Consider the following 27,926-nt stretch of genomic DNA (forward strand, 5'->3'; position numbering starts at 1 on the left):
CTGAATCAGCCCTAGGTGAAGCTACTTCTTCTGGTGGGATTAGAGAAACTGAAATAATTCAAACAGCGCAATTGGAGAATTGTGGAGTGAAAGACCCTCAAAGGGCCATTTGTCCTGTAGTTTCAAACTTACCTGACAGCCATCCTTTTTTAAACATATAAAATATTATGAAAACAGACAACAGTATTTTACAATACAAAGTTCTAGGTTTAAATTTGTTTACTAATTACTCAAATGTTCTATCTTAGTACATAGTGGTGGCTTAGCGTTAAAATCTATTAATTTATCACATTAACAGATTAAAATAAGAAAATCATTAGGACTATCACAACCAAATCAGATAAAGTATTTAATAGAATTTAGCAGTCATTTATGATTTAAAAACATCATAAATTAGCAATACAAAGGAATTTCCTTAAGCTGATAGTTTCTGTGTAAAACCAAAAAGCAAGCACCTTCTAAAAAGAGGAAACTCATTCCCTTTTGAAGACAGACACAAGGAAGAGGCTGCCCACTGTCACAGCTAATACTCAGAATTACATTGCAGATCCTGGCCTACAGAGTAAATTCACAACAAAGATCTTCACTGCTCCACTATTAACACAATCCAAAAACACTGCAGCCCCTTCGGCCAATGAAAAGGATAACAATGAAACCTATGTGGACACAAGGGAACGTGTTCAAGAGAAAAATGTGGGGAAAGCCTGAAACATTGCCTCTCTGTAAAGTTCACAAACATGGGAAAGTCCTGTGCATACAAAGGAAATGAACAAGTACCAGAAAAATGTGACAACTGTAGGTTGGTGGGATTATGGGCATTATTTTTTTCCTAAATTCATTTATCATTTTTGTAATGTATATGATCAACACACACACCCCCTCTCCCCAAAAGAATACACACACTGCAGGTTACTTCCAATGTTTTTTTTTTTAATTTAGAAACAGAACAGCTTTCATGCTTTCAGACACTATGTGTAATTAGTGGGTTGGCAAGTCTATCTTAAAACTATGAAATCTCCCGTTAACTATCGTATGCCTATACGCTTTCCCCACACACACCTTTTGCCCAGAGTTTTTGGTTTTTACATGGCTTTTACCATCCGGGCTCTCATCATTAGCCTGCGTGTACTGGGTGGGAGCTCTGGTCTGGCATGGAGTGGGGCCCCTCGCCCAGAGCTGGATCGCCCTCAGTGGGCAGTGTTACAACCTCAGCATTTATGGAGCACCTCTTCTGTGCCCGGTGTTTTGCTGGGTGTTGACGGAGCTGCACGCAGAAGGAGAGCCCCTGCGTCAGGGCCCGTAGAGACACGGAAAGGCGGTGGGCCTCGGGGGGCGGAGCTCGAGGGGGGCGGGGCTCGAGGGAGCTGGGCGGGCTGAGGGGCGTGGTCGGAGGGGCGGGCCCTCGGGGGCGGGGCTGGGGCAGGAAGCGTGGTCCGCGGGGGCCTGTCCGTCAGTCCGGGAGGCTGCGCTGAGAGCCGGTTCCGCTGGAGCGCTCGCGCCGGACTGGCCACCTCCTCGAGCCGCGGAGCCCGAACGCCCTCCCAGCCCGCCAGCATGTCGTTCATCCCGGTGGCCGAGAACTCCGACTTCCCCATTCACAACCTGCCCTACGGCGTCTTCTCCACCACAGGCAACGTGAGCTGCGGCTGGGCAGGCGGGCGTCCCCTCCCGCGGGCCCCCTCACCCAGGCCCCCTTGCCCCTCCGCCTCCGCTCTGACCCCGTGCCCGCTGGCCGTCCCGGAGGAGCCCGGGGTCACCGCTTGAGGAGCCGCGGGCCGCGGGGGCCGGGAGGGACGGCGTCGTGGGAGGCCGCGGCCGCTCGGCTCCTGAGGAGCGGGGCGCGCGCTCTGGGGTCACCGGCAGGGTCGGGTGCGGACTACGCGCCGAGGGAAGCCCTGGGCCCTGGGCCGGCCCGGGCCCTGCGACCCGGAACCCCGGTGGCCCGTGCTGTCGGCGGCTCGGAGCCCCAGGGCCGGGGGCTCCCCCGCGGCGGGGTCTCCGCCTCCGGCTGCAGCCCCTCGCGGGCGTGGGCGTGGGCGTGGGCGGCCTCCCGGTGGTCTGCAGGAGCCCTTCGGGGGAGAACTGAGTTTTCACTTAGTGTACGTCAGCGACTTTCAGCCTGTTCGCGTCAGGACACATCAACTAGTGACTTAACTTCCGTGGCACTCCAAAAACATACATGCTTTTTTTTTTTTACCGATCTGACCCCCCTAAAAGGGCATAATTTTGACTTCTTCACGTTGCATAGATCTCGTGGTGGCTGTCGTCACTTTGCTGAGGGAGGAGAGGTCAGTGCCCCCGACCGAACAGAAGGACATCTGTGAGGAAGGGACTTGCTGACAAATGGGGGCGAGATGGACCCTGGGGGGGGGGGCAGTTATCCGCGGGTGGTAATCTTGCTGAGATGTCTGCTCCCAACTTTACACATGAACCCGAGAAGCCCCAGACTCCTCTCGCACCCCACGGTGCTCGGGAGGAATTGGCCGCAGGACGCTCGCTGCGGGCAGTCGGCCCCCCTCCTAGACGGAGGGTCCCCGTTCCCCACGGTGACCGTTGACCCCAAAGGTGCAGGGGCCACCCTGCAGCCAGTGCCGGTGCCTTCGTCCAGAAGAGTCAACTGGGTGTTTCACAACCAGATGTCGCAAGGGCACCCAAGGCTAACATTCCGTCTCCCTCTCTGGGACGGAAGAACATACAATAGGAGGCCAATTAACCTGTTAATCGTGTGCCTAATCCTATTGACGTGGGTAATAGGATTAACCCTGCGGTCCACCCCCGGGGCTGGCAGGACTGCCCTGGGCATTCGCGAGCTGAGACTTTGTCCTCGGGCGGCCGTCCAGCCCTCACTGTTCGTGGAACTACAGGTCGATGAGACAGGAACGGGGGCGAGAGGCAGGTGGGGAGCTGGGCCCTGGTCTCCCCGCAGGACTCTGGAATGAATGCCCCTGGGAGTGTAGCCCGTGGGCACCTCCCCCTGCTGTTTCCCCTGTGAGAATGCGCAGGGGCGGCCACAGGGCACGGCCGGGAGAGACAGCCCCTTCCCGGTGCCCACGGCAGAGAGCTGCGGTGGGGACGCAGCCGCTCTGGCGTTCCAGGAGGCCCAGCGTCTTCGGGCCTCATCTGAAGCTATCGCTGCCGCCAGCAGCTCAGCCCGTTGGGAGGCACGGGGAGCTGGGGCTCCGTGCAGGGGATCCAGTTCCTCTCTCTCTCTCCATAGAAGGCCATCTATCTACAGGGGCACCCGCGGGCTCTTTAGGACACAGACTCTTTGGGTAATCAGGCCGAGCCCAGCTGAGGCTTTGTCCTGTGCTAACCATGCCGCCTTACTCCCAGCCGAGACCGAGGATTGGCGTGGCCATTGGCGACCAGATCTTGGACCTCAGTGTCATTAAGCACCTTTTCACTGGCCCTGTCCTCTCCAAACACCAGGATGTCTTTGATCAGGTAGGACATGGTGACATGGCTTGTCCTGGGTCTTGGTGGCCCTGCAGGCCTGTAGCTAGGAGGAAGGGACAGCTGGCCCCACTGCCCTCTGTGTTGTCCGCCTGCAGCGCATATACCTGTGGGAAGCATGTGAGTTCACTTCCCTGTAGATGGCCAGGTGCTGTGATGTGCATCTTCCCATCTTGTAGGTCAGAGGAGGAGAGTGGTATTAATTGAGCGCCTCCTATGTGCTGGGAGTTTTACACACCACTCTCACCCAGTTCCCACAGCACCCCTCTGGCGTAAGAATTGGAATCCTCATTCCATGGGTGAGGAGGTCATCTGAAACAACACACGAGTCTCCCTGGTCATGTGGCCACAAGGGTTGGATCTGGGTGTGTAACTCCAGGTTCCAGAATCCACAAGTGCTGTTTCTGCCGTGCCTCCCTGGCGGAGAAACCTCTTGTTAACTCACGCGAAGGGGATGTGCACAGACTTCGATAACCTACAGACTGGAGCGTGCCTCCATTAGACGGATGCCTGTAACTGCCGGCCGGGCCAAGCCGCACCAGCAGCATCCAGATGGCAGCGCCCAGCCATTGCTGGTTGTGTGCAAGTCCATGAGTGGCTGAGTCCCATCAGGAAAGGTGACACCTTTCCCCAGCTTGATGACTAGCAGGTGACAGAGCTGAGAGTGAAAGTCCTGGGAGTGTCAGTGGCCTGGAGATGAGTGGCAGGGCCCTGGAAGGAAGGCCAGCCTCTCCTGTGGACAGGACAGGCCCCGCCCAGCACTTCCCTGTGTGTGACCTTCCTTCTCCCTATTTAGCCAACTCTCAACAGCTTCATGGGCCTGGGTCAGGCCGCCTGGAAGGAGGCGAGAGCTTTCCTGCAGAATCTGCTGTCGGCCAGTCAAGCTCGGCTCCGAGATGACACGGAGCTTCGGAAGCGGTGAGGGGCACGTGGACGCTGGTGGGCGGGGAGAGAAGAGGACAGTGTGGTAGTCAGGGCCATTCTGAGTCGCCACGGCGTCGCCTTGGCTGCACGCGGCCCCTGCCCAGGCTACATGTAGGTGGGAGGGCTCAGGGTGGACCACCCCGCTCAGAGAAGTGGGCCAGTGGTAAATTATTACCCCTTTGCCACCGGCCCGCTTCCCTCCTCATCAGCATCATCCATGTTCTTGTCTAGTTCCCAAAGTAGGAGCAATTTGGCTCGTTTCTTAGAGTGGAACCACAGACCCAGAGAAGAGGCATCTCAGCTTCAGTGGGTGGAGACCCTCCCCGGTGTGGCCACTCTGGCCGGGCTCTGGCCCAGGCCAGTCTGGAGACACTCCCTGGAGGTGGTGTGGGCTGAGTCTGCAGGAGGGCCACCAGAGTAGGGACCTTACTGCACCACGTGCTTGACCCCGAAGCCCCTGGTTCTGTTGCAGTGCCTTCGTCTCCCAGGCTTCTGCCACGATGCACCTTCCAGCTGCCATAGGTGAGTCCAGTCTTGTTACTCGGACACACGCGAAATGGCCTAGTGGGCCAAGGTGGCTGGGCCGTGCTTCCTGGTGGGGAGGGTCGCTGGGGCTGCTACCCCTCCCCACCACTGACTCAGGCCATGCTGAAGGCCAGAGCTCTTATTTATTATGTGTGTCTCAGTTGGGAGTTCTGAAATAATTTTTTAGTTCTGAAATTAATTGTTTTTAATTTAGTGAGACTAATTCGTGTACATTTTCTGCTGAGCTCTGGGGCTGTGTGAATGTGGTGGGCGTGTGCTCAACAGCGCCCCCCGCCTGCCACCCCACAGAACGGCATACAGAGGAAGTTTCTTCTCTTGCTTCCTCCACCTTGTTCCTCTTGTCCTGGTGCTTCAACTGTCCCTTCTCCGTCCTGAGGTGTCTGGGTCTCTGAGGGACTCTTCTGGGACTTCCTTCTGCAGGTGACTACACAGACTTCTACTCCTCTCGGCAGCACGCCACAAACGTCGGGATCATGTTCAGGGGCAAGGAGAACGCGCTGATGCCCAACTGGTACGTCCCAGGCCAGACTCTGATAAGTGCAAAGTCTGTCTTCCCATTTGCAGCCGCGTGCTGCCTCAGGAGCTGCCCGGTGCCTCCCAGGTTCAGCACATCCGTCCAGCGACAAACAGTGATGACTGTGGTGCGTCTGCAAACAATGGCCTCCGTCCCTGGTCTCTCAGCTCCACCCTGGACCTGCTGGGACCCTGGGACAACCTCTGAAGCTCTTTCATCTGGAGAATGGGGGCGGGGGCGGTGGAATGAAATCCCCCAAGTCACTAAGATCTTTCCAGAATCACTCATTTGTAAGCAACGTACTGTTGCTCTGCCGGCAAGTCCCAGACCCCAGCATTCTTCCAAGGACACTTCTGTGATGAGTGAGGATCCTCACAGGTACCCCGTGCGGTGCATCTCCAAGTGTGGTCCGTTCAAAGTGGGAGCCACATTCTTTTATTTGGCCCTCCCAGTAGTTCCCTGGGGTCGCCAAGGCGATGACGGTTGTTAGCCCATTTCGCAGGAGGGAAAACAGGCTCAGACGAGGGTTGACCCACCTGAGGACCAACAGGCCAGAAGCTGTGTCCTTCATGCCCAGACTGAGGCCACTGCCCCAGTTAAGATCCTTATCCCTTCGTCCCATGTTGTCCCTCTGGAGGTGACAGTTACTCAGACACAGTGCCCACCCCCAGCCAGGGGCCCTCAGCACACGCAGCAGCTGCGGTGGGCAGAGGCTCACCCCTCTTTTGGTGCAAGTTTCAGGTGGGCTGCCCCAGGTGTGTGTGGGGGTGTGTGTCTGTTTGAACCTGGTTGAAGAAGAGAAGAAGGGGAGAGAGAGCAGAGAGGTGAAGCAGAAAGGCCGAGGTTGCAAGACAAGCTAGGGCTGCTGGTGGGCAGATACTCGGGACTCTGGCTGTGGGCAGGCTCCAGGCTGATGGGCCGCCACAGCCCATTTCCTGCTGCAGGATTAGACCCTTATCGAGATGCATGGTACAAGGCAGCCCAAGTGGCTGGGCCTTGCTCATTTAATGTATGTATACAGGTTATAGAGGTAACATATGGGGTCTGTCCGGAAAGTATCCAGCCACACCCTATGAAAAAGAGAGACATTTACTGAAGAAGATACAAGAAACATTGTCCACAGGACAGCGACCCCTCGGTTCCCTTCACACAACGTCCTCAGGGTTCGTCCGTGTCGAGGCAGGTGTCGGAAGTTCCTTCCTGTTTAATGCCGAGCAATGTTCTGTTGTGCGTGCGGAGGAAATTTTTGTGTCCCCTTGCCTACGGATGGACGAGGGAAATACGTTTTGGTCCATGGGCCACGTATACACGTTGACTCCTTTTTCGTCCTTAATCTTTAAGAATCTTGAAATGTCTCCTGCGCCACGCCGGAGCACTGACGCCCTGCACTCTCTCGCCTTCCTTCGCCAGGCTGCACTTGCCGGTGGGCTATCACGGCCGCGCCTCTTCCATCGTGGTGTCGGGCACCCCAATCCGAAGGCCCCTGGGGCAGACGAGGCCCGATGACTGTAAGTGCCCCGGCGCCCCTTGTGGCTCTGTGTCCCCACGCCGGGAGCGCCCCGGCCTGCCACTCACAGCAGCCTCTCGCTCTGCCGTTATTGCAGCCAAGCCTCCCGTGTACGGTCCCTGCAAACTCCTGGACTTTGAGCTGGAAATGGTAAGCAGGGGGCCTCGGTGCGTCATCGGCTCTGTGCAACCGTGACGGCAGCATGCTGCATGGTGGTGGGCGAGTGCAGGCGGACTGATGGCGGGGTGGGGGGCTCTTCACAGCAGCACCTGGGGTGTAGCTGAGACCGAGGGAAGCTCTGGGTGACCACACACAGCAGGTAGAGGAGAAGGGATGTGGGACCCCCTCGGAGCTGCAGCTGTGGGCATCTGGGTTGGTTGGAGCTGTCTTGCCTGTGCAGTCCTGCCCAGTCAGGAGGAAGGACATATGTGGGCACTGCCCAGTGGTCCCCCAGGCCCTCTGCCTCCTGCTGCCGTGGTGACAGTGCCAGCTGGATCCCAGGCCAGGTGGACCCCAGAGCAGGTGCCCGGCCGGGACCCAGGGAGCAGGGCGCAGAGCCCGGGTTGGGGGCAGGGGCTCCTCTGGGCGAACAGAGGACTCTGCAGGCAGGCGCGTCAGCAGGGCCGCTCACATCGGGGAGCGGACGGGCAGGTGGGGAAGAGGCCGGGGCGGGGGGGGGGCGGGGGGGTGCGCAGGTGATCTGCACTGGGAGGTGGTGAGACTCGCTCTGAGCTGGTGTCCTTGGGTGAGGTCTTTCTTACCCTGATGGGAAGTTTGCAAGGTTCGGCCACTGTCACAGAGCAAGCAGAACTGTGACTCCGGTTTTGCAAATGTCGTAGCCGGTTCCGAGCGGTTGACAGTCATTGTCCCAGTACTGGCCGTGTCTTTCTCCCAAGGCGGGGGCGGGGGGGGGGTATGATGGACGGGGGTGGGGGGCGGGGGCGCCCCGTCAGCTCCCGGCTGCGGCCTGGAGGCAGCCCTTCGGTTGTGCAGCAGCACAAGCCCCCGTACTCTCATTCTCCACGAGCTTCGTGGGACGGCCAGCCCCTGCCACGCAGAGGTGTGTGGGGTGGCCGGACGGAGCGGAGAGGCTGGGGCGTGCTGCCGGGGGCCGCTGTGCTCGGTGGGCAGGGGCCGTCCCGGGGCTGTGCAGAGGTCGAGGGCTCACCCTCGGGGCGGCCGTCGGTCCACCCACGTGCAGCCCCCGACCTAGACTCACTGCGCCGCCTTCGGTGCCTTGCCAGCCCCCCCTTCGCCCTCTCCGAGCACGCGACCCGGGGCGCCAGGCGAGCCCCGCACTCTAATCAGCCCTTCCGTTTGGCAGGCATTCTTCGTAGGCCCTGGGAACAAGTTTGGGGAGCCGATCCCCGTTTCCAAGGCCCACGAGCACATTTTTGGGATGGTCCTCATGAACGACTGGAGCGGTGAGTGTGGGGTGCCGGGCGGCCCGGGACACGGCTGACGTCAGAGCTCCCGGGTGTGAGCGCCGTGTGGGGGCGGGGCCCCAGCAGTGTCGTCACTCCCACTTACGGGGGAGGCGCTGGGGCGCAGGCGGTTGCGGAGCTGGGGTCTCACACCCAGCAGCCCCGTCTCCGAGCCTGTCTCCGCGCCTGCGCCACACGCAGGAGGAAGATGTTGCCTAACTGAGCCCAGGAGCGCGCTGCTCCTCCTCCGGGTGCGAGGAGCGTGCCGCCCCTTCAGGGGGAAGAGCCTGCCCGCCCTCTGGCCGTCCTGTTTACCGTGACCTGGCTCAGTGACTTCAAAGGACCTCTGTCCTTGGCATTCAGTGCTGCTGGCCCTTGGTCCTGAGACGGCCTGGTGGGGCCCAGAGCACCGTGGGCGGGGGAGGCTCTGCTGGGAGCCTGTGCTGTGTGGTCAAGGGGAGGCGGCGGCCTGGAGGCCAGGCCCCGGTCAGCCCGCGTGAGCCCTGCTCGGCCCTTCCTTCCCCCGTAGCGCGAGACATCCAGAAGTGGGAGTACGTCCCCCTCGGGCCGTTCCTGGGGAAGAGTTTCGGAACCACCATCTCTCCGTGGGTGGTGCCCATGGATGCCCTCGTGCCCTTTGCGGTGCCCAACCCGGAGCAGGTGAGCGCGGGCAGCCTCTGCAGGAAGCTCCACGGCCGGCCCTCCTGCTCTGCGGCGCCCGCCGCCCTGCCGGGAGGGAAGCTCTGGGCCGCCGGCGTGCCGTGCGGGGCCTCTGCCGCCTTGTGCTCGCCTGGCCCCCTGCACAGTTCTTGGGAAAGCGCACAAGTGTTGTAAGCGCCAGAACCCCCTGAGGCCAGGGGAGCCGGCTGGCTGGCAGGGGAAGAGGTCCTGCCAGTGCCCCGGCATTTCGCAACCTCCCCCCCCCACCCCCACCCCCTGGGGTTGTCTGTGGGGGGTGGGGGGTGGGGGGTGTCAGGTGGTTTTCTGCACAACAGCGCCCCTGGAGCCCACATGGTGGAGCGCAGCTTGGAGCTGGGCAACCACAGGCCCTGGTGCTGGAGTCCAGACATGGGTTCTGGCCTCGTCTCCCCTTCCCACCCTCCACTCCTCCGCCTGTCACAGTCTAACCACGGCCCCCCGCCCCCCTCACCTCCAGAGGCCTCAGCAAGTGCCCGGTGACCCTCAGGCCAATGCCATGGCCCGTGCCTTCTTCCTCGGGGTGGGTGCCCGGCAGCCCCTACTTTTCCTAGACACCCCCCTGCTGGGCTGGTGGCGCGTGACCTGTCCCAGTTCTCCTGTGTCTCCAGAGCCCTGCGATGCGGCCGTGCCACTCCGTCCTCCCCACCTCCCCGGGCCCCCACCCCCACCTCCCTCTGCGCTCCTGCACCCCGGCATCGTCCGGGCCCCCCCCACGTCCCCCCCAGGCTCGCCCCTCTGTGCGTGCACAGCGCGCCTGCGCTCTCCCCTCCCTCCGCGCCCGCCCGCCCGCCCCAGGCAGCACCTGCGCACGGTCTTCACGCCTCTTGCCGCTCCTGACCGCTCTTCTTCAGGGCAGCTCCAGTGTCAAAGCCCAAGTCACGTGTTCAGGACGGGAGCGTTGCACCCCTGCCGGCGGCGTCCCTGGACGCCCAGTTACTCACAGAAAGAAACACGTCCCCATCGAACCCCACCCACGCTAATTATGTCTGTCACACGCCGCTTTGGACTCCAGCACGGCGCCCTGGGAAACCGTTGCTCTGGGCCTAAGGGCAGCTTTCGGGCTCGGCCGTCAAAGCTGCCTCCTCGTGGGGTCCCGCGTTCGTCGGGGCCGTGAGCCTCTGTCAGCCGCACCGGCCTCCGCCCGCCCTCTCCGCCACGGGCCTTGCCCTGTCTCCCATCCGAGGCCCTTGCCCCGCCCCCCCGAGGTCCCCAGGGCTCCACTGCTGCCTTTCTGGGACGTCTCCGATGTGACCCCTACGCCTGTGGTCTGCCGACAGACCTCGCCCCTCCCGAGGTTTTATTTCCTGGCACTCGGACCACCCTCTCGCCTCTCACTGTCCGGGGACGTGGTGCTGGGTCCCTGGAGCGCGGCCCCTTCTACCTGAGGTCCTCTCTGTGGGGGAGAGGGGGCCTGCCGGTGACCCTCCGTGCTGTGCTCTGCCTTCGCAGGACCCCAAACCCCTGCCGTACCTGCGCCACGACCAGCCCTACACGTTCGACATCCACCTCTCTGTAGCCCTGAAAGGTACTGCCGCAGGGCCGGGGGCTGTGTCCTGGGACTCAGTGGGCACAGGCCACTGCCTGGATGGCTCCTGAGCTGGGCGGCGGGCAGCGGGGGAGGGACTGTCACCTGCTGTATCCTTAGACACACGGGGGTTCTTGTGAAGGGAGGGGACTCTGGGTCCCCGTGCTGTGTAGCGGGTGTTTAACAAACACTGTTGAAGCAAACTGTGAAGGGGCACCGTGCCCGTCGTCACTGGACACGTGGGGACACGCGGCCCGAGCTGTGCAAAGGGCTCCGGGGGGTGTGGCAGTGGGATTCGCCTTGTGCACTGGCGCCAGTTGACTCGTGGCTGCCGGGGCGTTGTGTTAAGAAGGATTCTGAGGATACGTGGGTCCCGGGGCGGCGGGGAAGGCGGTGGTGGCACCTGGGGTACGTGTCTGTTCTGTTGCTGGACCACAGTGTCTCCCTGGAGGGCCCTCCCCCCTCCGGTAGCCTGTGGGCTTACCGTTCCTTGGGGTCTTTCAGCAAAACCGTGTCGGACCGTGGGAAGCTTAGCCCACAAGTGTGGGCTAAGGTGGTCTTCTTCCTTCCTGAGTGAGAGCTGAGCCTCTTTGTCCCTGTCGCTTGTCTTTCCGGCAGGAGAAGGAATGAGCCAGGCAGCTACCATATGCAAGTCCAACTTTAAGGTAAGCTTGGAAGCTGGGCAGGCTGCTCGTGGGAGGGAGGGGGGGGGCCTCTTCCTGGCAGGATCGGGGGTGGCGTCCGTCTCCCTGGGGAAACGATGTGGGTCTCATGCGGGCCCCTCGGCCCCAGGGGTGGCAAATCTAAGAAGCAAGGGTGGGGGTGGGGGCACTGAGAGGTAGAGTGGGTGCGGGGGGCCGCCGTGCGGGCTGCGTGTGCAGCAGGCCCGGCTCCACCCTGCCCCCCGCCCGCAGCACATGCACTGGACAATGCTGCAGCAGCTCGCTCACCACTCCGTCAACGGCTGCAACCTGCGGCCGGGGGACCTCCTGGCGTCCGGAACCATCAGCGGGCCGGTGAGTGCCTCGCTGCCCTGGGCCGGCCGTGTAGCGCGAGCTCCCCTGCTCCCCGCACAGCTGAGGGGGTGGGGGGGCCCCAGCTCACCCTGAGGAGGGATTCCAGCCCCAGGTGGTGTGTTCGACTCCTCTGTCCTACTCAGCTTCCTCCGTGTCTGGGTGCAGAAGGGGCTCCCTTTCCAAACTCAGCACCGAAGAGAGGGCGCAGGAATGGGAGGCTGTGTCTGTCAGCGCGGGGAGAGGCGGGAAACAGCCAGAGCGTGTGGCTGGATCCTCCCGGGATGAGGGGGCCTGCTGCTGTGGCCTCTCCCCTCCCCTCCCCTCCCCCCGTGCCTCTCTCAGCCCAGGGGAGAGCCTGGGAACCCCAGAGATGGTGCGTGTGCCAGTCTCTCCCTCAGGGTCCGGCCTCTTGTTTCCGGCGGGCAGGGCTCTGGCCCTCCCTGAGCCCCGAGCAAAGCGGGCAGGGGCAGGGTGCAAGCCTGGAGGCCCTTCCCATCGTGGTTCCACCACGGCCGGGTCCCTGGGGAGACGCGGGGCCTGCCGCCCCTGCCTGGGGCTCCCGGGCCTTGCTGAGCCCTGGCCTCGCCGGAGCCCACAGGCTTACCAAGAGGTAAGTCCACGTGACACCTTCTTCCCTGCCCCCTTGCAAAGGACCCAGACAGCTTTGGCTCCATGTTGGAGCTGTCGTGGAGGGGGATGAAGGCCATTGAGCTGGGGAACGGGCAGACCAGGAAGTTCCTGCTGGACGGGGACGAAGTCGTCATCACAGGTGAGGGCGGCCAGTCGTGGCCGCGTCTCCTCAGCCGCGTCTCCTCGCCGGCACGCGCCGCCGCGCCGGCTCTGCGGCCGGTGCCTTGCTTCGCCCCCCTGCGGCATGCCCGGGCTCTGTCTCCTCGCTCTGCCCTGCGCCCCAGCGTGGCCACCGCGGGCTCTGAATCCAACTCTCCCCAGGCCAGAAGGACCTCGGAGGCCCCGCTCTGTCCCCCTTCTCCCTCTCCCTCAGCAGAACGGCAGAATAATGCCCGGTTCCCGTCATCCTGGGCCTGGCAGGGTAGGGACCCTGGGTCCGGGCGTCCGCCCTGCCCACGGAAGCAGGGAGGTGGCGGCCAGCTCTGCCCTCTACCAGGACAGAGAGGGCAAGAGAGAGGACGTGGCCGCCGCCTGCACTCAGGCAGCGGGAGGGGTGGTGTCGCCGTCCCTCCTGGGCCGGAAGGACAGATGAGGCGCAAACACCATGACCTGGCTGCCCCGGGGACCCCCCCGCCCCCTCATGACTGCACATGCGGTGTGTGCCTCTCCCGCCCGCCCGCGCCGCTGCCTCGCAGGGCTGCCCGCTCTGCCCAGCACACCCTCTCGTCCGCCTTCCCTGGGGGACGCCTACGCCCCCCACCATCCACTCCCAGTTCAGATGCCCCTCCTCCCGTCCCCTGCGTCCCCCCCCCCCACGCCGCGCTCTCAGCGCCTTGCAGGTGTTTCTCCTCTAACTCCCGTCCCTCCCCGAGGACAGGGATGCCCTCCTCCTCCTCCCCTTCCTCCTCCCTGCCTTCCCGTCACTCGGGCCGAAGTGGGATCCGATGACGGACACTAACACTGGCTGCGCGCCCGCTCTGCGGGAGAGATCACGCCGGGGGCTTCACGGGGCTGTTGCACCAAACCCTCGCACGCCTGAGCGATCGGGACCGACTGCAACTCCTGCTTGCGGGTGCGGGCACTGAGCTCGGAGTTGCAGCTAATTGCCCCCTCACCCAGCTTATGGCTGTCACAGTGGCTGATATTCGCTGCTCAGTCGCCGTTCTAGGAACTTTCTGTGTGTCCACGTCACCTTTGCGCCAATCCTGGGCTGTGCTTACTGTCATTACACCCATTTCCCAGATGAGGAGACTGAGTTTCAGAGGGGACACAGGTCACGGAGCCAGTAGGCAGAGAAGCCAGGCTCTGAACCCAGGCATCTTGCTTCAGGCTAATTTGCGGACCTGGGGTTTGAACCCAAGGCCACACGGAAAGCTGTGGAGCATCCTTGGGCTGCTTCTGAGGGTCCGTGACTTGGGGGGCGGGCCTGGGGTTCCACCGCAGGTGCTCCTGCGGCTCCGACAAGCTTCTAGAGCGTGGCCTTCTGCCTGACACGCCCGTCTGTCCTCCTGATGGCGCCCCCCTGTGGCGGGCTCCGACGTGTGACGGGCGGCGGCCTGGGCCTTGGCTCCGGGGAGCCCAGAGGCTTCGTGCTGACCCCTGTCCCCCTCTGTTCCAGGACACTGCCAGGGGGACGGTTACCGCGTTGGCTTCGGCCCGTGTGCCGGGAAAGTGCTGCCCTCCCTCTCGCCAGCGTGAAGTAAAGTGCTCGAAGTAAAGGGCTGGACCCCCACCCCACCCCGGGGGCCGGGGCCCCTCCGTGGGCCGGCCCTCGCTCCAGTAATAAATAAAGCCACTGTGCCCTGTGCCCACACCCAGCGCCCCGCCTCGTCGTAGCAGGCGACGCGGCGGCCACCCACCCTGTGTCCGAGTCGACCCGGTGGGTCCAGGTGTGTGCCGCTCGCTGCCTTGGGAGACACCCACCAACCTGTTTTCCCTGGAGAGGCCGAGGGCCTCTGCGCGGTGTTCCGCCCCGACACCCCAGGCCTCGAGTTTTCCCCGGAGTGGGGAGAGAACGACACCCGGGTCGGGGTCTCAGAGAAGCAGAACCACCAGGACGTGTGCGCGTGGGAGGGGTCGAGTTTGCAGACACGGCTCGTGGGGCTCTGGGCGCCCCACGTCCAGAATCCGCGGGTGGACAGCTGGCCACAGACCCAGGGAGGGAGCGGTGCCCTGGGACCTGGTGGCAGGGACAGCCGGGGCCCAGTGCAGGTCATCCTCCCGCGGTCCGTGCTTCCTGCCCCCCGCTGTGTCCCGGAGGGTGGCCTCTGTGCACAGCGCCACCCAGGGGCTTCGGGTCCGGGCGGGGCAGTGGAGGCACAGGCAGAGCGAGGGACGCAGAGTGGGGGCACAGGCAGAGCGAGGGACGCAGAGGGAAGAGCCGCGGTGTCTGTCTTCTCACCCCCTCCCTGCTTGGCCGCGGTGTGGGGGTGGCTGCGTCCCTCTGCCGGTGGCCCGGCAACCCCTGTGGGATTCTGGAACCGCTGTGTCCCTCCCCAAGGAAAGGACGGTGACGGCCCCTCACTCCCCTCAGTCCTGGGTTACTCCCCACCCCTGGCAGCGACTGTGCTTTGGAAACTTTTTTTTTTCCCAGGCGGCCTGTCAGAATAGGACCCATTTTGGGGACACCGGGGCTGGCAAGGGACCCTGAGCTTCCTCTCCACGGCAGGCCTCTCTGGTGGGCAGTGGCCCTGCCTGGGGGGGGCGATGGGCCGAGCGCTTTCCGAGGAGGGGGCGTTCCGGTGGCCTCATTTCACTCCGTGGCGGGTTGTGAAGACTGGGGACGGTGACAGCTGTGTACAGCAACAGCCACCATGGCCCTTGAGGCCGGCGCCGGCGCTGGGACGGGTGGCCTGAGCGTGGCTGTGAGCAGGGGTCCTGGCTGGGGGTTCCGTCTGGCGGAATCGGCCCTGGGAAGGCGAGGAGAACCGGGGTGCCTGGTCTGTGCGGGGGGCGAGGCGGGGCACCTGGAACCTTGGCTCCTCCCAGCCCAGACCCCGGCCTCTCCTGGGGCGGTGGCATCCAGGAGGGGCACCCGGGTCGCCTGAGTTCTGTCATTTCGTCCCCACAGCGACCACGACCGTGGGAGGGAGACGTCCTTCCGCCGTGTCTCCGACGAGCACACTGGGCTCGGGGAGGCCGAGTCGTTTGGGGCCGCGCAGCGAGGGAGCAGAGGGACCGACCGGGGCCTCGGGCCGGGTCGTGGGCTCAGCTGCACGGTCCCTGCGGCAGGGCCGCGGGTGTAGGTGACGGGGTGACGGGTGGGGGGGGGAGGGGTGACGGGGGGGAGGGGCTGGAAAGAAGAGGGAGGAGGGAGGCCCCAGGAGACACACTGCCAACAGCCTGGCCCTTGCCTCCTCCCGCAACTACCGCTCATTTCCCGCAAAGCACCCCCGCCCCGTCCTTTCCCTCGCATGACAGCCTCCCACGAGGGGGAAGAAAAGGCGCCAGGCTCCCCCCCCCCCCCCGTCGTGGAACGAGGGAACCGTGGCCCCGAGAGGCGCGGTGACGCGCTCACGGTCACGCAGCCTCGGAGCGGCCGAGGGGACTAGAACCCAGGCCTCCCCGGCGGCCGTGGTCACTCACGTGGTGGACTGGGCACCCGGAGGACGTGACTAGGTCAGATAACTGTGTGTGTGTGTGGGGGGGGAAGTACCAGAAGAACGGAAGGTTTGACCCAAGGACATGATTATTAAACTGCGACCTCGCCACCTGCCGGGATCCTCCGCGGCCGCTCGCGCGTGGGGTGCGGGGGTGTCTGGGGGAGGGGGTGTCTCCATGCCGCGGCCGGGGCGGGGCGACGCCGAGCGTGCCGTGCGAATCTGTTTTAAAAATACGAGTGAAAAAAAGGCCGGGAGAATATTTCAAAGTGGCGGCTTCTGGGAGGGGAGATTATAAGTGTTATTTCCTCCCTTTCCTTCTATTTTTTTTTTTGTATTTCCCCCAATTTCTAAAATGCACATTTCACCTGCAGCAGGAAAAATATACCCCTCTCTCTTTTAGTTTAAAAAAAATACGGCTGGGAAGCGGCCCCGGCGCCTTGGGTGGGTTTTCGGGGGCGACACCTCCATCTCTGTCCGCGCTGGCGCGCTGGGTGGCGCTTGGGTTCGGGGGGGAGGGACACCCGAGCCGGGAGCCCCCGGGGCCGGTGCACGTGCTCCTCCGCATCTCCGGGGCAGAAGGTCCCCTCCACGCGAGACCGCTGTGGTGTGACGGAGGGGCGTCTGCGCTGGAGCCAGGGCGGGCGACCGGCCACGTGACCCCCAACGGGCGGCGTCTGGGCCCCCCCCAGCACCCCAAGCGCGTCCCTCTGGCGCTCGTGTGAGAGCAGGCGAGGCTACAGTGGCTCTTCCCACCCCGGGGGCCAAGTCCACCCCCCCCCCCGTGTCTGCGGGGACGCCCCCCGCGCCTCAGTCGTCCAGGTGCTGCTCCTCCCAGGTGGAGGTGGGGATGGCGCTGTAAGGGTCCATGATGACCTTGGCGCAGCGGATGATCATGACGACGAGGAAGAGGCAGAGGAAGACGAAGCAGGCCAGGGTCAGCCCCTTGTCCACATCCACGTAGACGGGCTCGGGCGTGGGCTCCTCCATCGCAGGGCGGCGGCTGCAGGCTCCTCCTCCGGCTCCAGGCTGCCTGGTACCATCTTCCGCCCCTGCAGAGCGCCAAGCCGTGGCAGGGAGGGTGGTGCCCATTGGTCCCGGGTCGGGGGCAGGGCGCCAACTCCCTCTTCATCTGTCTGTGCCGGGGGAGTGGCAGCTTGCTCCCGCCGCGGCCCCGGATCCAACCGCACCACCGCCAGCCCAGGATTCCTGGAGCGCTTGGCTGGACATTGCGCTCCGCCTCCGCTCAGTCATCTGATCCTCAGGGCAGCCCCGGAGGCCAGTTAGGCAGCTATGGATACTACGGTTTTACGAACACGAAAATCGAGGCCCAGAAAGGGGATGTGGCTTACGCACGGCCCCACACCCCAAACCACAGGCCTCTGCAGGCCTCCCCGATCTCTGGCGGGAGCAGTGCGCTTCCGTCTCCCCCACCCCCTCCGCAGCTGCAGGACACACAGGCGCAGGCTTCCGGCTGGCAGGTCCTGGCACACCTGACACCACAGGGGACCACGCTGTCCCCTCTTCACACCTTGCCTCCCTCCTCGCCTGTCCCCGGAGGGCACTCACCTGCTGGCCGGAGTGGTCACCTCTTCATAAGGGCCACAGGGTGGGCCGGCCCCCTGGGTGGGGCTGCTGCAGGAGGAAGAGGGGGTGGCGAGACATCACAGCCGGGAGCCGGTGAGAGCAGTGACCTTCCCGTGGAGGGCAGGCACCGGCGCTGGCGTGGCTGAAACACAGCAGGACACAAGGCCAGTTGCTTCCCGAGGCGCCCGGCCCCAGAGGTGACCCGGGCTGGCAGGAGGGACTGGCCTGTGCAGCTCCTCCCCGGGCACCACGGGGGTGTCCACCACGCTTGATTCTAAGGCTGCTTTTTCTTTTTCTTCTCTCTTTTAAACATCACAACTTTAGACAAATTATGGTCAGACATGAATAACAAAATTCGCCATCCTGAGCATTGCTAACGAACTGTGCAGGTCAGTGGAATGAAGCCCATCCACGACGTGCAGCCACCCCCCACCCCCAGCCGCCTCCGGGACTCTCTCCATCTTGCTTGCAAAACGCAGACTCCACAGTTGCTGGGCAGGGCGCTGGGGGACGGGGTGAGAAAGGGGACGGGGTTGAGAAGTGCCGATCGGTAGTTACTACAGAAGCGCCACAGGGATGTGAAGCACAGCAGAGAGATACAGTCGGTAATGTTGTAATGACCGCGTGTGGTGCCAGGGGGGTCCTGGGAACATCGGGGGTCACTCTGTAAAGTATACGATTGTCTAACCCCCGTGCTGTACGCCTGGAACTAGTATCAAATAATACGAAGTGTCAGCTGTAAGTGAAAAAATGGTTCTAGCCCTGGCCGGTACGGCTTAGCTGGCTGGAGTGTCTCCCAAACACCAAATGTTGGGGGTTCGATTCCGGTCAGGGCGCATACAAAAGGCGGCCCATCAGTGTTTCTTTCTCACATTCATGTCTGTCTGTCTGTCTGTCTCTCGTTCCCCCTTCCTCTCTCTCTAAAATCAATGCGTATATTATCAGGTAAAGATAAAAAATACAGAATCACTGACCTGGTCAGCGACCCCCTCGTGCCATGTCATAGACGAGAGACTAGAACGCAGGGGGGAGCAGAGGCCCCCTCAGAGTCCCGGAGCGAGGGCACAGCCGACCTCGGAGCGAGCCCCGTGTCTGACCCCAGCCGGGCCTGTGTCTCAGGGCCCGTGGCACTGGTTCCACGTGGCTCTCGGGGAAGGATGAGTGGGCAGCAGTTTCGCGCTGCTGAGTTTCACAGCAAGACTCGGTCTGGCCGCTCAAACCCTGACTCTGAAGTCCCGAGCCTGAGGGAGCCTCGAGTGAACAGGGGTGCCCCGCGCAGACTGCAGAGGTCAGACCCAGAGAGACGGCCTGGCGGCCCTCCCCTGTCATCGTGGGGCCAGGGTCAGGGCCTCTCACCTGGCGACAGACCGCAGAGGAAGACACAGTGTTTTCCAGCTCCTTCCGCCTGGAGCGAATGCCAAGAACAGGCGCTCGGGGAACAGATGCGCCTCCCTGCCCTCCAGATGGCGCATGCCTGCCAACCTGAACGCTCGGAGCACGGGTCCCCATCCAGCTCCGTGTACACGCGAGGCCGTGACCCCCAGGGGGGAACACGGCTGCCGTGCCCTGGGGGCTGGGGGGCTAATCTCCCCAGCAGCCAGCTAATCTCACAATTGCACCGCCCTTCCGCACCGAGGCTGCACAGCCACAGGGTCCATCTGCCAGGGTCTCGAGGCGCTGGGGGTGAGCCTGCTCCAGGATCGGGGGCGCTGATCCGGGTGAGTGATGTTGTGTCCGGCCGACCCGGCACGCTTGTCTGAGTGTGCGGCAGACCCCAGTGGAAGAGGCCGTGAGCTAGGACATGCAGCCTTTGTCGCACAGGCGGGTTGGGAGCCTTGGACTTGCAAGAGGTGTCATCTGTGACCACGGGCACCGCAGCCCCCGTCTGCCAGCACTCCGAGCCCTTTCCGCCGCCTCCTCTTCACTCCGGAAGGAGGCTGTGCCGAGCGCCCTTGCCCGCTTCCCTTGACCCGCCACGCAGAACAGATGTCCGTCAGCACAGCCAGCAGGGCCTGCGCCCGGGAGCCTCCAGGGCCTCCTAGGTGGCCTGGCTGCTGGGGACTGTCGTAAGCGTGGTCAATGCAGAGTCAGAGTTCTCCAAGGTGTGGTGGGAGTCACACCACTCCAATGGTGCCGAGACACTGTAGCACCCAGGGAAGCCCCTTTGCCTCCCGTCGCCGGGGGCTGTGCCCTGAACGAGGCCCGGCAGCCGTACTGGGGAGGTGTGGGTGGCCAACCGTGGGTGGGTGTGAGGGGTGAGGGTGGGTGGGACCCCGTAAGGGCAGAGTTTTCACTGGCTGTTTCGGACAGCAGCAGCAGCAGCAGCAAATGTTTTGGACGAGAGGCCAGAGCGGTCCTCTGGGGTGAGATGGGCAGCAGCACATGAAGAGAGTCCACACTCTGGAGAGCCATCATCGTCCCTCCTTCCCTGCCAAATGCCGGGAGTAAAGCGTCTCTGTCCTTGCCCTGCAAGGGTAAGTAATATGCCGCCGAGAGCCAGCGAGACGAGGTAGAGCGAGTGGACCTGGCCGCCTCCCACGGGGCTTGCCCACCAGCCACCGGCTCCTCCTCCTGGTCGTGGGGCGGTGACACCCGGCCCCCCAGCTGGCGGCTCAGATGCAGCGGTAAATACGGAAGAGTGTGACACGCGGTTGGAAGGCGCTTTGCGGACGCCCCTGGGGGCAGACTGCGGGAGGTGAGGAGAGATGCCCCCGGCCATCTGGAGCCAGGAGTCGGGCCCGTTGGAGGGTACCGCCGTGGGCCCCGCTCCGCCACCCTGCTGCCCCCCGTCTTCCGCACAGACACCGTCCCTCAGCACCTGGCTGAGTTGCACAGCCTCGCGGCCAAGAGCGTGGGCGTGCGAAGATCCATCCAGCGTGATGTTATTAATTACCCTTCTCCGTGTAGAGTCCTTGGAAGTGTCTGCCTGTTTTCTGCTGAACGCAGCCGTCCTGCTCAGGCTCTGCTGATGCTGTCTCCCTCCTGAGCCCAGCACGCAGGACTGAAACAAACAGATGAGGCCCGGGAATTTATGTGCAAAGCCCCGAGCTCGGGACAGTGGGGGACACTGGTGCAGGATGTGTCAAAGTCAACAGAAGTAACAATCATCCTTTCAATCTGGATGAAAAGAACCTCAAGCAGGGGCAGCCTGGGGGTGCTGGGCCCGTAGTGGCCTGCCCCTCAGGCCAGCAAGGGGAACCGAATTCTCCCAGGAGGACGTGCAGCACATTCAGAGGCCTCCGTCCCAGGAGAAGTGAGGCATCAGACTGTGCAAGCTCTCCCCTGGGTCTGTGCAGCGAAGGTGGCTGCAGGGGGACTGGCCGGCGAGGACCCAGTGGCGGTGCACGGTGCTGGCTGCAAGGATGAGTCAGACCCAGACACTGCCCTCTGCCATCCGAGCAAAGGTGACACAGTGACTAGGAATCGCGTCGCTAATTGGTTTCCTGGTGATGCTGATGCTGCTGGTCCAGGATCTTTCCCGCAGACAAGGGCAAGGTCAGCCCTGATGCCGTTAGGCACTTACCCCTGCTACGCCATCATCTGCTTTCCAGCCGCCTCCACGGAGAGGGACAGCATGCAGGGGCGGGAGGAGGGCCCGGAGCCAGACCTTGGGCTTTGAATCTCAGCCCAACCCCATTTACTGGCAAGGCGCCTTGGGCAAGAGATTTACCCTCTCTGGGTCCCAGTGTCCTCACGGGTAAGACGGGGGTGACGTTGGGAGCACCAGGACCATGGAGCCGGAGGGTCAGAGGGGTGACATCGATAAGGCACTGAGAACTGTCCCCTGGAGAGATGACGGTCCACACACCGGCGCCGCTGTTCCGCCCTGTACAGGCGAGGACGCGTGGCTGGGCCACTGGGGGCCTCAGGCCTTGGACGTCCCGGGCTATGATGCCCACCTGTCCACCAGGCATGCTGCTGGGTCAACTGTGTGTTGACCTCAAAGACTGAAGAGGCGATTCTGGTTATTTGTTCATAAAACAAATAACGGTCATTTGTTTTGCTTACAAATCTGGGTTAACTGGGCTCGGCTGCATGGTATCTCTTGCTAGGAGTTCTGACATGCAGTTATAATCAGCTGATGGTGGGCCTGAGTCCTCCGGAAGGTTCCTTCACCCACAGGTTGGGTGGCCAAGCTGAGAACATTCATGCAGCTGGGGCCGGGACAGGCTCCGCCGATCGCTGACATGTCGGCCCAAGGGTCACAGCCAGTGTCCCAAGAGAGACCAGCAAGGACCACGTGGCCTTTCTTAAGACAGATGTGGAAGTCACAAAATGTGACTTCTGCCTCATTTTAGACATTGAGGCGGCCACAAAGGCCCACCAGATTCAAGGGGAAGGGACATGGACTCCACCGCTCAAGGCCGTGACTGTCAAAGAATTTGGCACGTATTTTAGAACCACCCTGAGGCTCTGTCCCTGAAATCCACCTGCCTGCTACTCAGATGGCTCAGAGCCCTCACCAAACTCACTCTCTGAGATGTGTTCGCTCGTCCCTCCCGCCTGTCGCCACTGAACCCCGCTGCCTCGCGTTCGTGATCCGTTTCTTGGGCTTCGTTCTCACAGATTCCAGTTACGTAAGCCGGCAGATGAACAGCACCAGAGAGAGATGTAGATGATGAACGTGCCGGAGGAACAATGAAAATGACGTCATGCACCTGGGAACCTAGGGACTCATCAGTTCCTTCTTTTACAGTCTTCAGTATTCCCCCGAAACCTCCACAGAGTACATCTACCTATAACTGGAACAACCAGAAAAAAAATTTTTTTTCCCCAGAACAAATATATTGAAAACTAGATGTTAAATGTCTCTTGTTCTGAACCGAAGTCTTAGTAACAGCTATTCAGGTATGAAAGCCTTTGCCCTTCAAAGGAGCGCATCGCTGCTCCAAAGTCATTCTATAAAAAGGCGAGAAAAGTATCGTAACAGATCTGGGGTGGACAGAAATAATCTTTCTGATATGTGAGTTGAAACTGGAGCAGTTTCGGATTTTTGTGGTCAAAGGGTCGTGGTTAGAAGACGCACTCGTGTCAGATGTGGGAGCACAGATCCCTCTGCGGGCCGCCCCTCTGTGACCCCGGGGCTGTGCACTGAAGATTGGGGCGGCGGCGGGCTTTGGCTCCAGGCAGTGCTGACAGCCGACTGAGCCGTGACTTCTGCTGACGACGAAATTATAGGGCGAATGAACTGCAGATGTTGAGAGATTCGGAGTTTAATTCGAGCCTAATTTCCTGAGCAAAGTCGGTGATTCTCACACTGTAGACTCGGGGTCCCGGCGCCCCTCATCCCTTTCAGAGTGGCTTAGAGATAGATGCGTGTCACCAGCTCTGAGCCTTGAGGAGGCCTTGGGTCAGGGGTGCGGGGCCGGGCCTCAGAGCCTGCGTGGCACCGTGCGCGTCCCCTGTGGTTCTCGGAGGGTTGCTCTGCGCTGCTCGTGCCGCGTGAGGCACATTTTTGCTGTCCGATTCGGAGTGCACGCACACGTCTGCAGGCCTGCTGTGTGACGAGCACGGTGCGAGTTAACCGCGTGTATTCCCCTCTGTCGGCTCCTCCTAAAATGTAGGGGGTCAGCGTTCATCTCTCTGCGTGACCCTCGGGAAAACGAGCTGCGTGGTGGCGCGTAAGATCTAGAGGCAGGTCAGGGCACTCTGACAGCCAGAGGCCCCCGTGCGCCCAGGGCTCTGCAATTTGTGAGGTGTGATTCCCGGATTGCCGCCCCCCCATCACCATCCCCCGTCCAGGCCGCATTCCACGTGCAGGAAGCCCTTTCCCGAAACTGCCCCTCACCCCCACCACCTCTGCGTCCAAGGTGCCTCTGAGAAGAGGGGCAGCGTTTGTCTGGTTGCAAGGTCCCCTCCCTGGTCTCCTAGTCGGGGACCCTCCTCTGAGCTGGGCGTGGCGGCACTGGGTGGGTGGTGAGCCTCACGGTACGGGGGAAATCAATCGCAGACAGTGGTGTGACCCTCTAAGTAGGGCAATCCCCCCCCCCCCCCGCCACGCTAACATAGATACCCATGACCTTTCTGAGGGGTATTCTCAGACGTCAGAGAAACTGCTGAACAAGAAGAGGAATGCTGGGAACGTACGTTAGACCTCCCTGGGCGTGTGCACGGGTTAACAGTCATCTCTTTGCCCACACGGGGAGCGGGCCGCCCGGGACAGGCAGGAGTTTCAGAGCTCAGTCTGCAGTACCTCTCTCTCTCCTGCAGACAGGATGCGCATGTTGTTAGTGTTTTCACTGGGGCGCAGGGAAGGAGGACGCACACTCTGACCGCCACCGAACAGCTCTGCCTCGTGCTCGGTGCCGACCGAACCCGGGCCCTGGCCGTGGAGTCCAGGACGTGCACTTGTCCCTCGGTGGGTCCCAGGAAGAAGAGTGCTCCTCCCAAACATGAGTTATTAAGAGACAGGATCCGACTGCTTCCAAGCCAGGGGTGACTGATCTGGGAAACTGAGCGGTTCTGCTATTGATGAAGGTTCAGACGGCAAGTCCCTCCATGCCCTCCAGGGACCTCGGACTTATGGCTGTTCCCAGGCATGGGGTCTCGCTGCCCTGAGACCTAGGACTGAGAGGAGGGGCCTGAGGAGACGGGGGCAGCACGTTACTCTTGCAGCTCAAACTCCTCAAGGTCTTCCCATTGCCTACAGGACCCAACTAAAGGACATTCCATGAGCCAACACCAGGCAGTTGTTGAGAAGGACAGTGAGACCTCACTCGGGCTCCGTGGGGAAGAAGGCCCTGATTGGTTAGCCATGTCCGCTCTGGGCAAGGGAGGGAGGCCCGGCAGACGTGCGCCCTCCATTTGGAGTCCTCTCGGGCACAGGGGGCTGCTCTGAGCCAAGGAGCAGTCAGTGCAGCCAGCGGGAGCTGGATGTGAGGAGAAAGGCCACACAGCTCCAGGCCACTTGTTGGCCATCAGTGCCAACTGCTGGATGACAAACGGATGTCATCATGCCCGCCACCTGTGGTCCACTTGTCACAGCCACCTGAGCATGAAAATTCATGTCTGTGGAAAGAACATCGTATTTCAATCCCTGGTGTCCACCATGGGCCTGGTTGTGGGAGAGCTGGCACGGTTCCTTATCTCTCTGACCCTGCTGTGATCTCTGGAGGGAACGCGGGGTTCCTTTCCCTCATGCCGCCCCAAGGACAGGAAGGAAATGCCACCTGGCGTCCCCGGGTGTCTGGGAGACTGGCCTCCCTCCCGGGGGCACAAATGCCTCTGCGGGTGCCGAGTGCAGCCCTGGGTGCCGTGGGTGGGGGGCTGCCCGACTTTGTGTGAAAACAGAGGTATCATATGGAGTAGAATAACATTTTAAAGTAATAGAAACACTAAAAATGAGTAATTAAAGAATTAAAGATATTAAAAACTTCCTTACGCACAGAGTATCATCTGTATACTGAGCATGAAATGTGTGCTTTGAGGCCCGTCATTCGCTGAGACCCCAGGGTCACGTTCCTGCCTGTCATGGGGCCAGCGAGTGGGCAGGATGGGGGGAGAGAGGCTCAAGGCCAAAGCCATCGCCACCTGATGTCTCCTGTCCAGGACATGGTACTTCTTTCTGTGTGTCCCCTGAAATACGTTTCCCAGGTGCCCCACCTGGACAGCCGGCAGCGTTATTGTCCCTGATGGCACAGCAGGCACCCTCCTGGGATACACAAAGAAAATCTGTCCCCGGTGGACCCAGGAGCAGACTGTGGAGGGGCAGGTGCAGGAGGACTCTGCGAAACACCTGCTGCGTGCTCGCGCGTGTATGTCATGAGCTGTGACTCCCACAGCAGCCCAGCCCAGGAGGTAATGATTCCCCCAGGTTTATAAACGCAGAATCCGAGTCTCAGAAGGAGGCCCGGGCTCCCAAGCAGCAACCGACTGCAGGGAGAACAGTTACAGAGGGACCACTCCCAGGCCCCAGATGGGAATGACGTCCCTCAGTCTCACCCTCACAAGGTGGAACTGGTGATCGGCTTGAGCTCTGAGTCTAAGCCGGGGCGTGCTCCCCCTGGGCAGCTGCAGGGGCCAGTCTGCAGTACCCCAGCTCTCCTGCCCTGAACTGACGGGGGAGTTGTTCAAGGTGCTCCTCATCAGGGAAATGGGGCTCAGAATCGTCACTCAGGGAATTATGTAGGTACATAAAATGCTTGGCATACGGTAAGTGCTTCACAAATGAGAGATCTGAAGCCCCAAAGGGCAGCTCATTCAGGTCGCCTGCCCGGTGGCAGAGCCAGGACCAAACGCTGACCCTGCCGGCTGCAAACCCCCGGGGTCCTTCTCTGCTCTGGACACGAGACAACCGACTCCCGGGGCCCGTCCTGTGTCGGGAAATGTCTCTGTTCCTGTTGGCCAGCTCTCCGACTGTAGGGAGGCTGTGATGCGCTTTAGGAATAGCTCCTCCCAAAACAGCACAAATGTTTGGAAATGGTGTCATTCCTAATGTCTTAACATGAACTCAGTTATCTTAAACAAAAATTCACTGCCGTGCACTGTTTCCACGGCTTTGGAAGCCAAGAATCGGTGCACTGTGGCCTCCTCCCCATCAGAGCTTCTTAGAAGCACTGACCTCAGAGTCTTGGAACGGTGTCAGTTTTATAAGCACTGTTCTTTCTGTTGTGGCCAGACAGGATAATTTAAGGACACTTTCCTTGATATCATTTCATTTTCCACTTAAGTCATGGAAATCGTGTTGAATTTCAATAATACTGTACGCAAAACCACCTTAGGGCTGCACATTGTGAGTCTGAGCTGTGATAGCACAGCCTGGGAGTGTAAATATTTGTCGGACGAAGATTAGCACAGCAGTATATTCGGAATGGCTGCCTCCCCCATGAACTCAGTAGAGAAATAAACTGGGAAGATAAGGGGTTGTCTAAATCATAACTTACAAGCTGTCGCTGAGCTGCTTCTAGCTGAACTATTTTTTGGGGGGCTAATTAAGCTTCATGCTATTTTTTAAAAACCCTTATTCCACCACAATCTTGTTTATTTTAAATTTATATCTCAGATACGTAACGGCTAGAAATGGGCTATAATTTTCCAGACTCATTTGAGTTCAGAACACATTAAATTTCATGCATTCATTACTTGCGTGTCGCTCAGAAATAAGAAATGCAACTGGAAAAAGTGATGGAGGAAAAATTAATCGTTCGGAACCAGAATAGATGAAGGCAGAGATCACACAGAGTAAACGAACAGCCTGCCCACGCTTTGTCTCGTGGATAAATGTGAGGTCACTGGTTTCAGAACGGTTTTCCAAAGGTAAGTGTTTGCTTGCACAGTTTTCTTCCTCAAGAAAACTTGAGGAAGAAAATGTGTCCTCAACGCTGATGTGCAGCTTATGCTGAGCCATCCCTGAAAATGTGGCCCGGGTCCAGATGCAATTTATAAATCACACCGAAGGCCTTGGATGTCCGGCTTTACGGTGTCCTGAACCCACTTTGCAAAGGTTTGCAAAGACCGGAGATCACGTTGTCATGGTTTGGGTCAAGAGGCGGCTTCAGGACGGGGGGCGTCCAGAGGCAGAGCAACCTTACCCAGCATCTCTCGAGAAGGTGCTTCCCCGAGGTCGTTCCCTCCCCTAACTTCCCCTTCGGCAGCACAGACTCTAATAAAATTCAGTTCTATACTACATTCCCCGAAATACCACCCAGAGCCATTCTCCACTTCTCCACTGATGGAGGGTGAAATGTTTGAAAGGCGTGTTAGGCTTTTCGTCCCAGATCAGAGCAAAATCCAGCTGAGACCCGACATTTCGAAAGGCTGCCATGAACAGAACTTTTCCCAGAAGTTACATCAATGGTGACCTTCACCGGGGCTACACGGAGAGAAATTGGTTCTGTGTTAACTGTCAGCCACAGGAAGGAACTACATTTTAGGCACCGAACTTGACAAGAAGAATGTCCAACTTGGGCTCGGTGACAACTCACACTGCTCAAACCCCTCTGTGGCAGAGGGGCCTAGGGTCCCTGGATGGGGAGCTGATGGCTCGGCAGCGTGCTGCTGCCTGAACACAGCGTGGAGACCCGCACCGACCGGACAGCCTGGGCCACTGCAGTCCGAGCCGCTCAAGGCGGCTGCGACCTGCCGGCCCTTCCTCGCCCCCGGCGGCCGGACGCGCGCCCCCGAGGAGGGGTTTCGGCTACACCTCAGTGAGCAAACCAGACCCTCTGCCTGCCACCCGGGACCCACTGCGCGCCGCGACAGTCCTTGCGCCCCAACCCGCAGGCGTCTGGCGGGTCCCGCATCCTCACCTGGAAAGGCCTGTCCCGTGCGCTGGCGGGGCCCTGGCTGGCTGCGGCGCCTCCCGGCCGGGGTCGGCGGGGCGCAGGGGGCGCTGCCAGGCCGGGCTGTGTGCGCGGCAGCCCGGCCGCGGCTGAGTCAGCGCCCCGGCGGAGCGGGCGAGCCCGAGCCAGCCGCCGAGAGGGGGCTCTGAGCGGAGCGGCGGCCGGCCTGGCATTTTAAAGGCGAGGCTGCTGGATGCCGTTCAAGCGGAAACGCAGGAGAAA

At 61.1% G+C, this 27,926-nt stretch overlaps 2 protein-coding genes across 2 annotated transcripts; one reads left to right on the forward strand and one right to left on the reverse strand.

Moving 5' to 3' along the window:
• The first annotated feature begins 1,427 nt into the window (after positions 1–1,427).
• Positions 1,428–14,051, forward strand: FAH (fumarylacetoacetate hydrolase). Its single transcript, XM_045824883.1, has 14 exons — positions 1,428–1,635; positions 3,334–3,444; positions 4,250–4,371; positions 4,850–4,899; positions 5,344–5,434; positions 6,848–6,945; positions 7,042–7,094; positions 8,269–8,368; positions 8,898–9,028; positions 10,517–10,592; positions 11,211–11,257; positions 11,507–11,608; positions 12,260–12,377; positions 13,857–14,051. Exons 1-14 carry the CDS (start codon positions 1,555–1,557, stop codon positions 13,934–13,936), a joined length of 1,260 nt encoding a protein of 419 aa, XP_045680839.1. The 5' UTR covers positions 1,428–1,554; the 3' UTR covers positions 13,937–14,051.
• Positions 14,052–16,097: 2,046 nt separating this feature from the next.
• On the reverse strand, positions 16,098–27,846 carry CTXND1 (cortexin domain containing 1). Its single transcript, XM_045824911.1, has 3 exons — positions 27,672–27,846; positions 17,407–17,566; positions 16,098–16,889 (listed from the first exon to the last, which is right to left on the reverse strand). The coding sequence occupies exon 3, from the start codon at positions 16,825–16,827 to the stop codon at positions 16,648–16,650; it is 180 nt and encodes a 59-aa protein (XP_045680867.1). The 5' UTR covers positions 16,828–16,889; positions 17,407–17,566; positions 27,672–27,846; the 3' UTR covers positions 16,098–16,647.
• Between the last annotated feature and the right edge of the window lie 80 nt (positions 27,847–27,926).

The sequence above is a fragment of the Phyllostomus hastatus genome, unplaced genomic scaffold (genome assembly GCF_019186645.2).
Source record: "Phyllostomus hastatus isolate PE091 unplaced genomic scaffold, TTU_PhHast_1.1 phas_scaffold_555, whole genome shotgun sequence".
In the NCBI taxonomy this organism is placed as follows: Eukaryota; Metazoa; Chordata; class Mammalia; order Chiroptera; family Phyllostomidae; genus Phyllostomus; species Phyllostomus hastatus.

Coding starts and splice junctions, on each gene's coding strand:
- FAH (XM_045824883.1), top strand. CDS start 1,555: ATGTCGTTCATCCCGGTGGCCGAGAACTCCGACTTCCCCATTCACAAC. Junction 4,900..5,343: donor GCACCTTCCAGCTGCCATAG/GTGAGTCCAGTC, acceptor TTCCTTCTGCAG/GTGACTACACAGACTTCTAC. Junction 6,946..7,041: donor GCAGACGAGGCCCGATGACT/GTAAGTGCCCCG, acceptor CCGTTATTGCAG/CCAAGCCTCCCGTGTACGGT.
- CTXND1 (XM_045824911.1), bottom strand. CDS start 16,827: ATGGAGGAGCCCACGCCCGAGCCCGTCTACGTGGATGTGGACAAGGGG.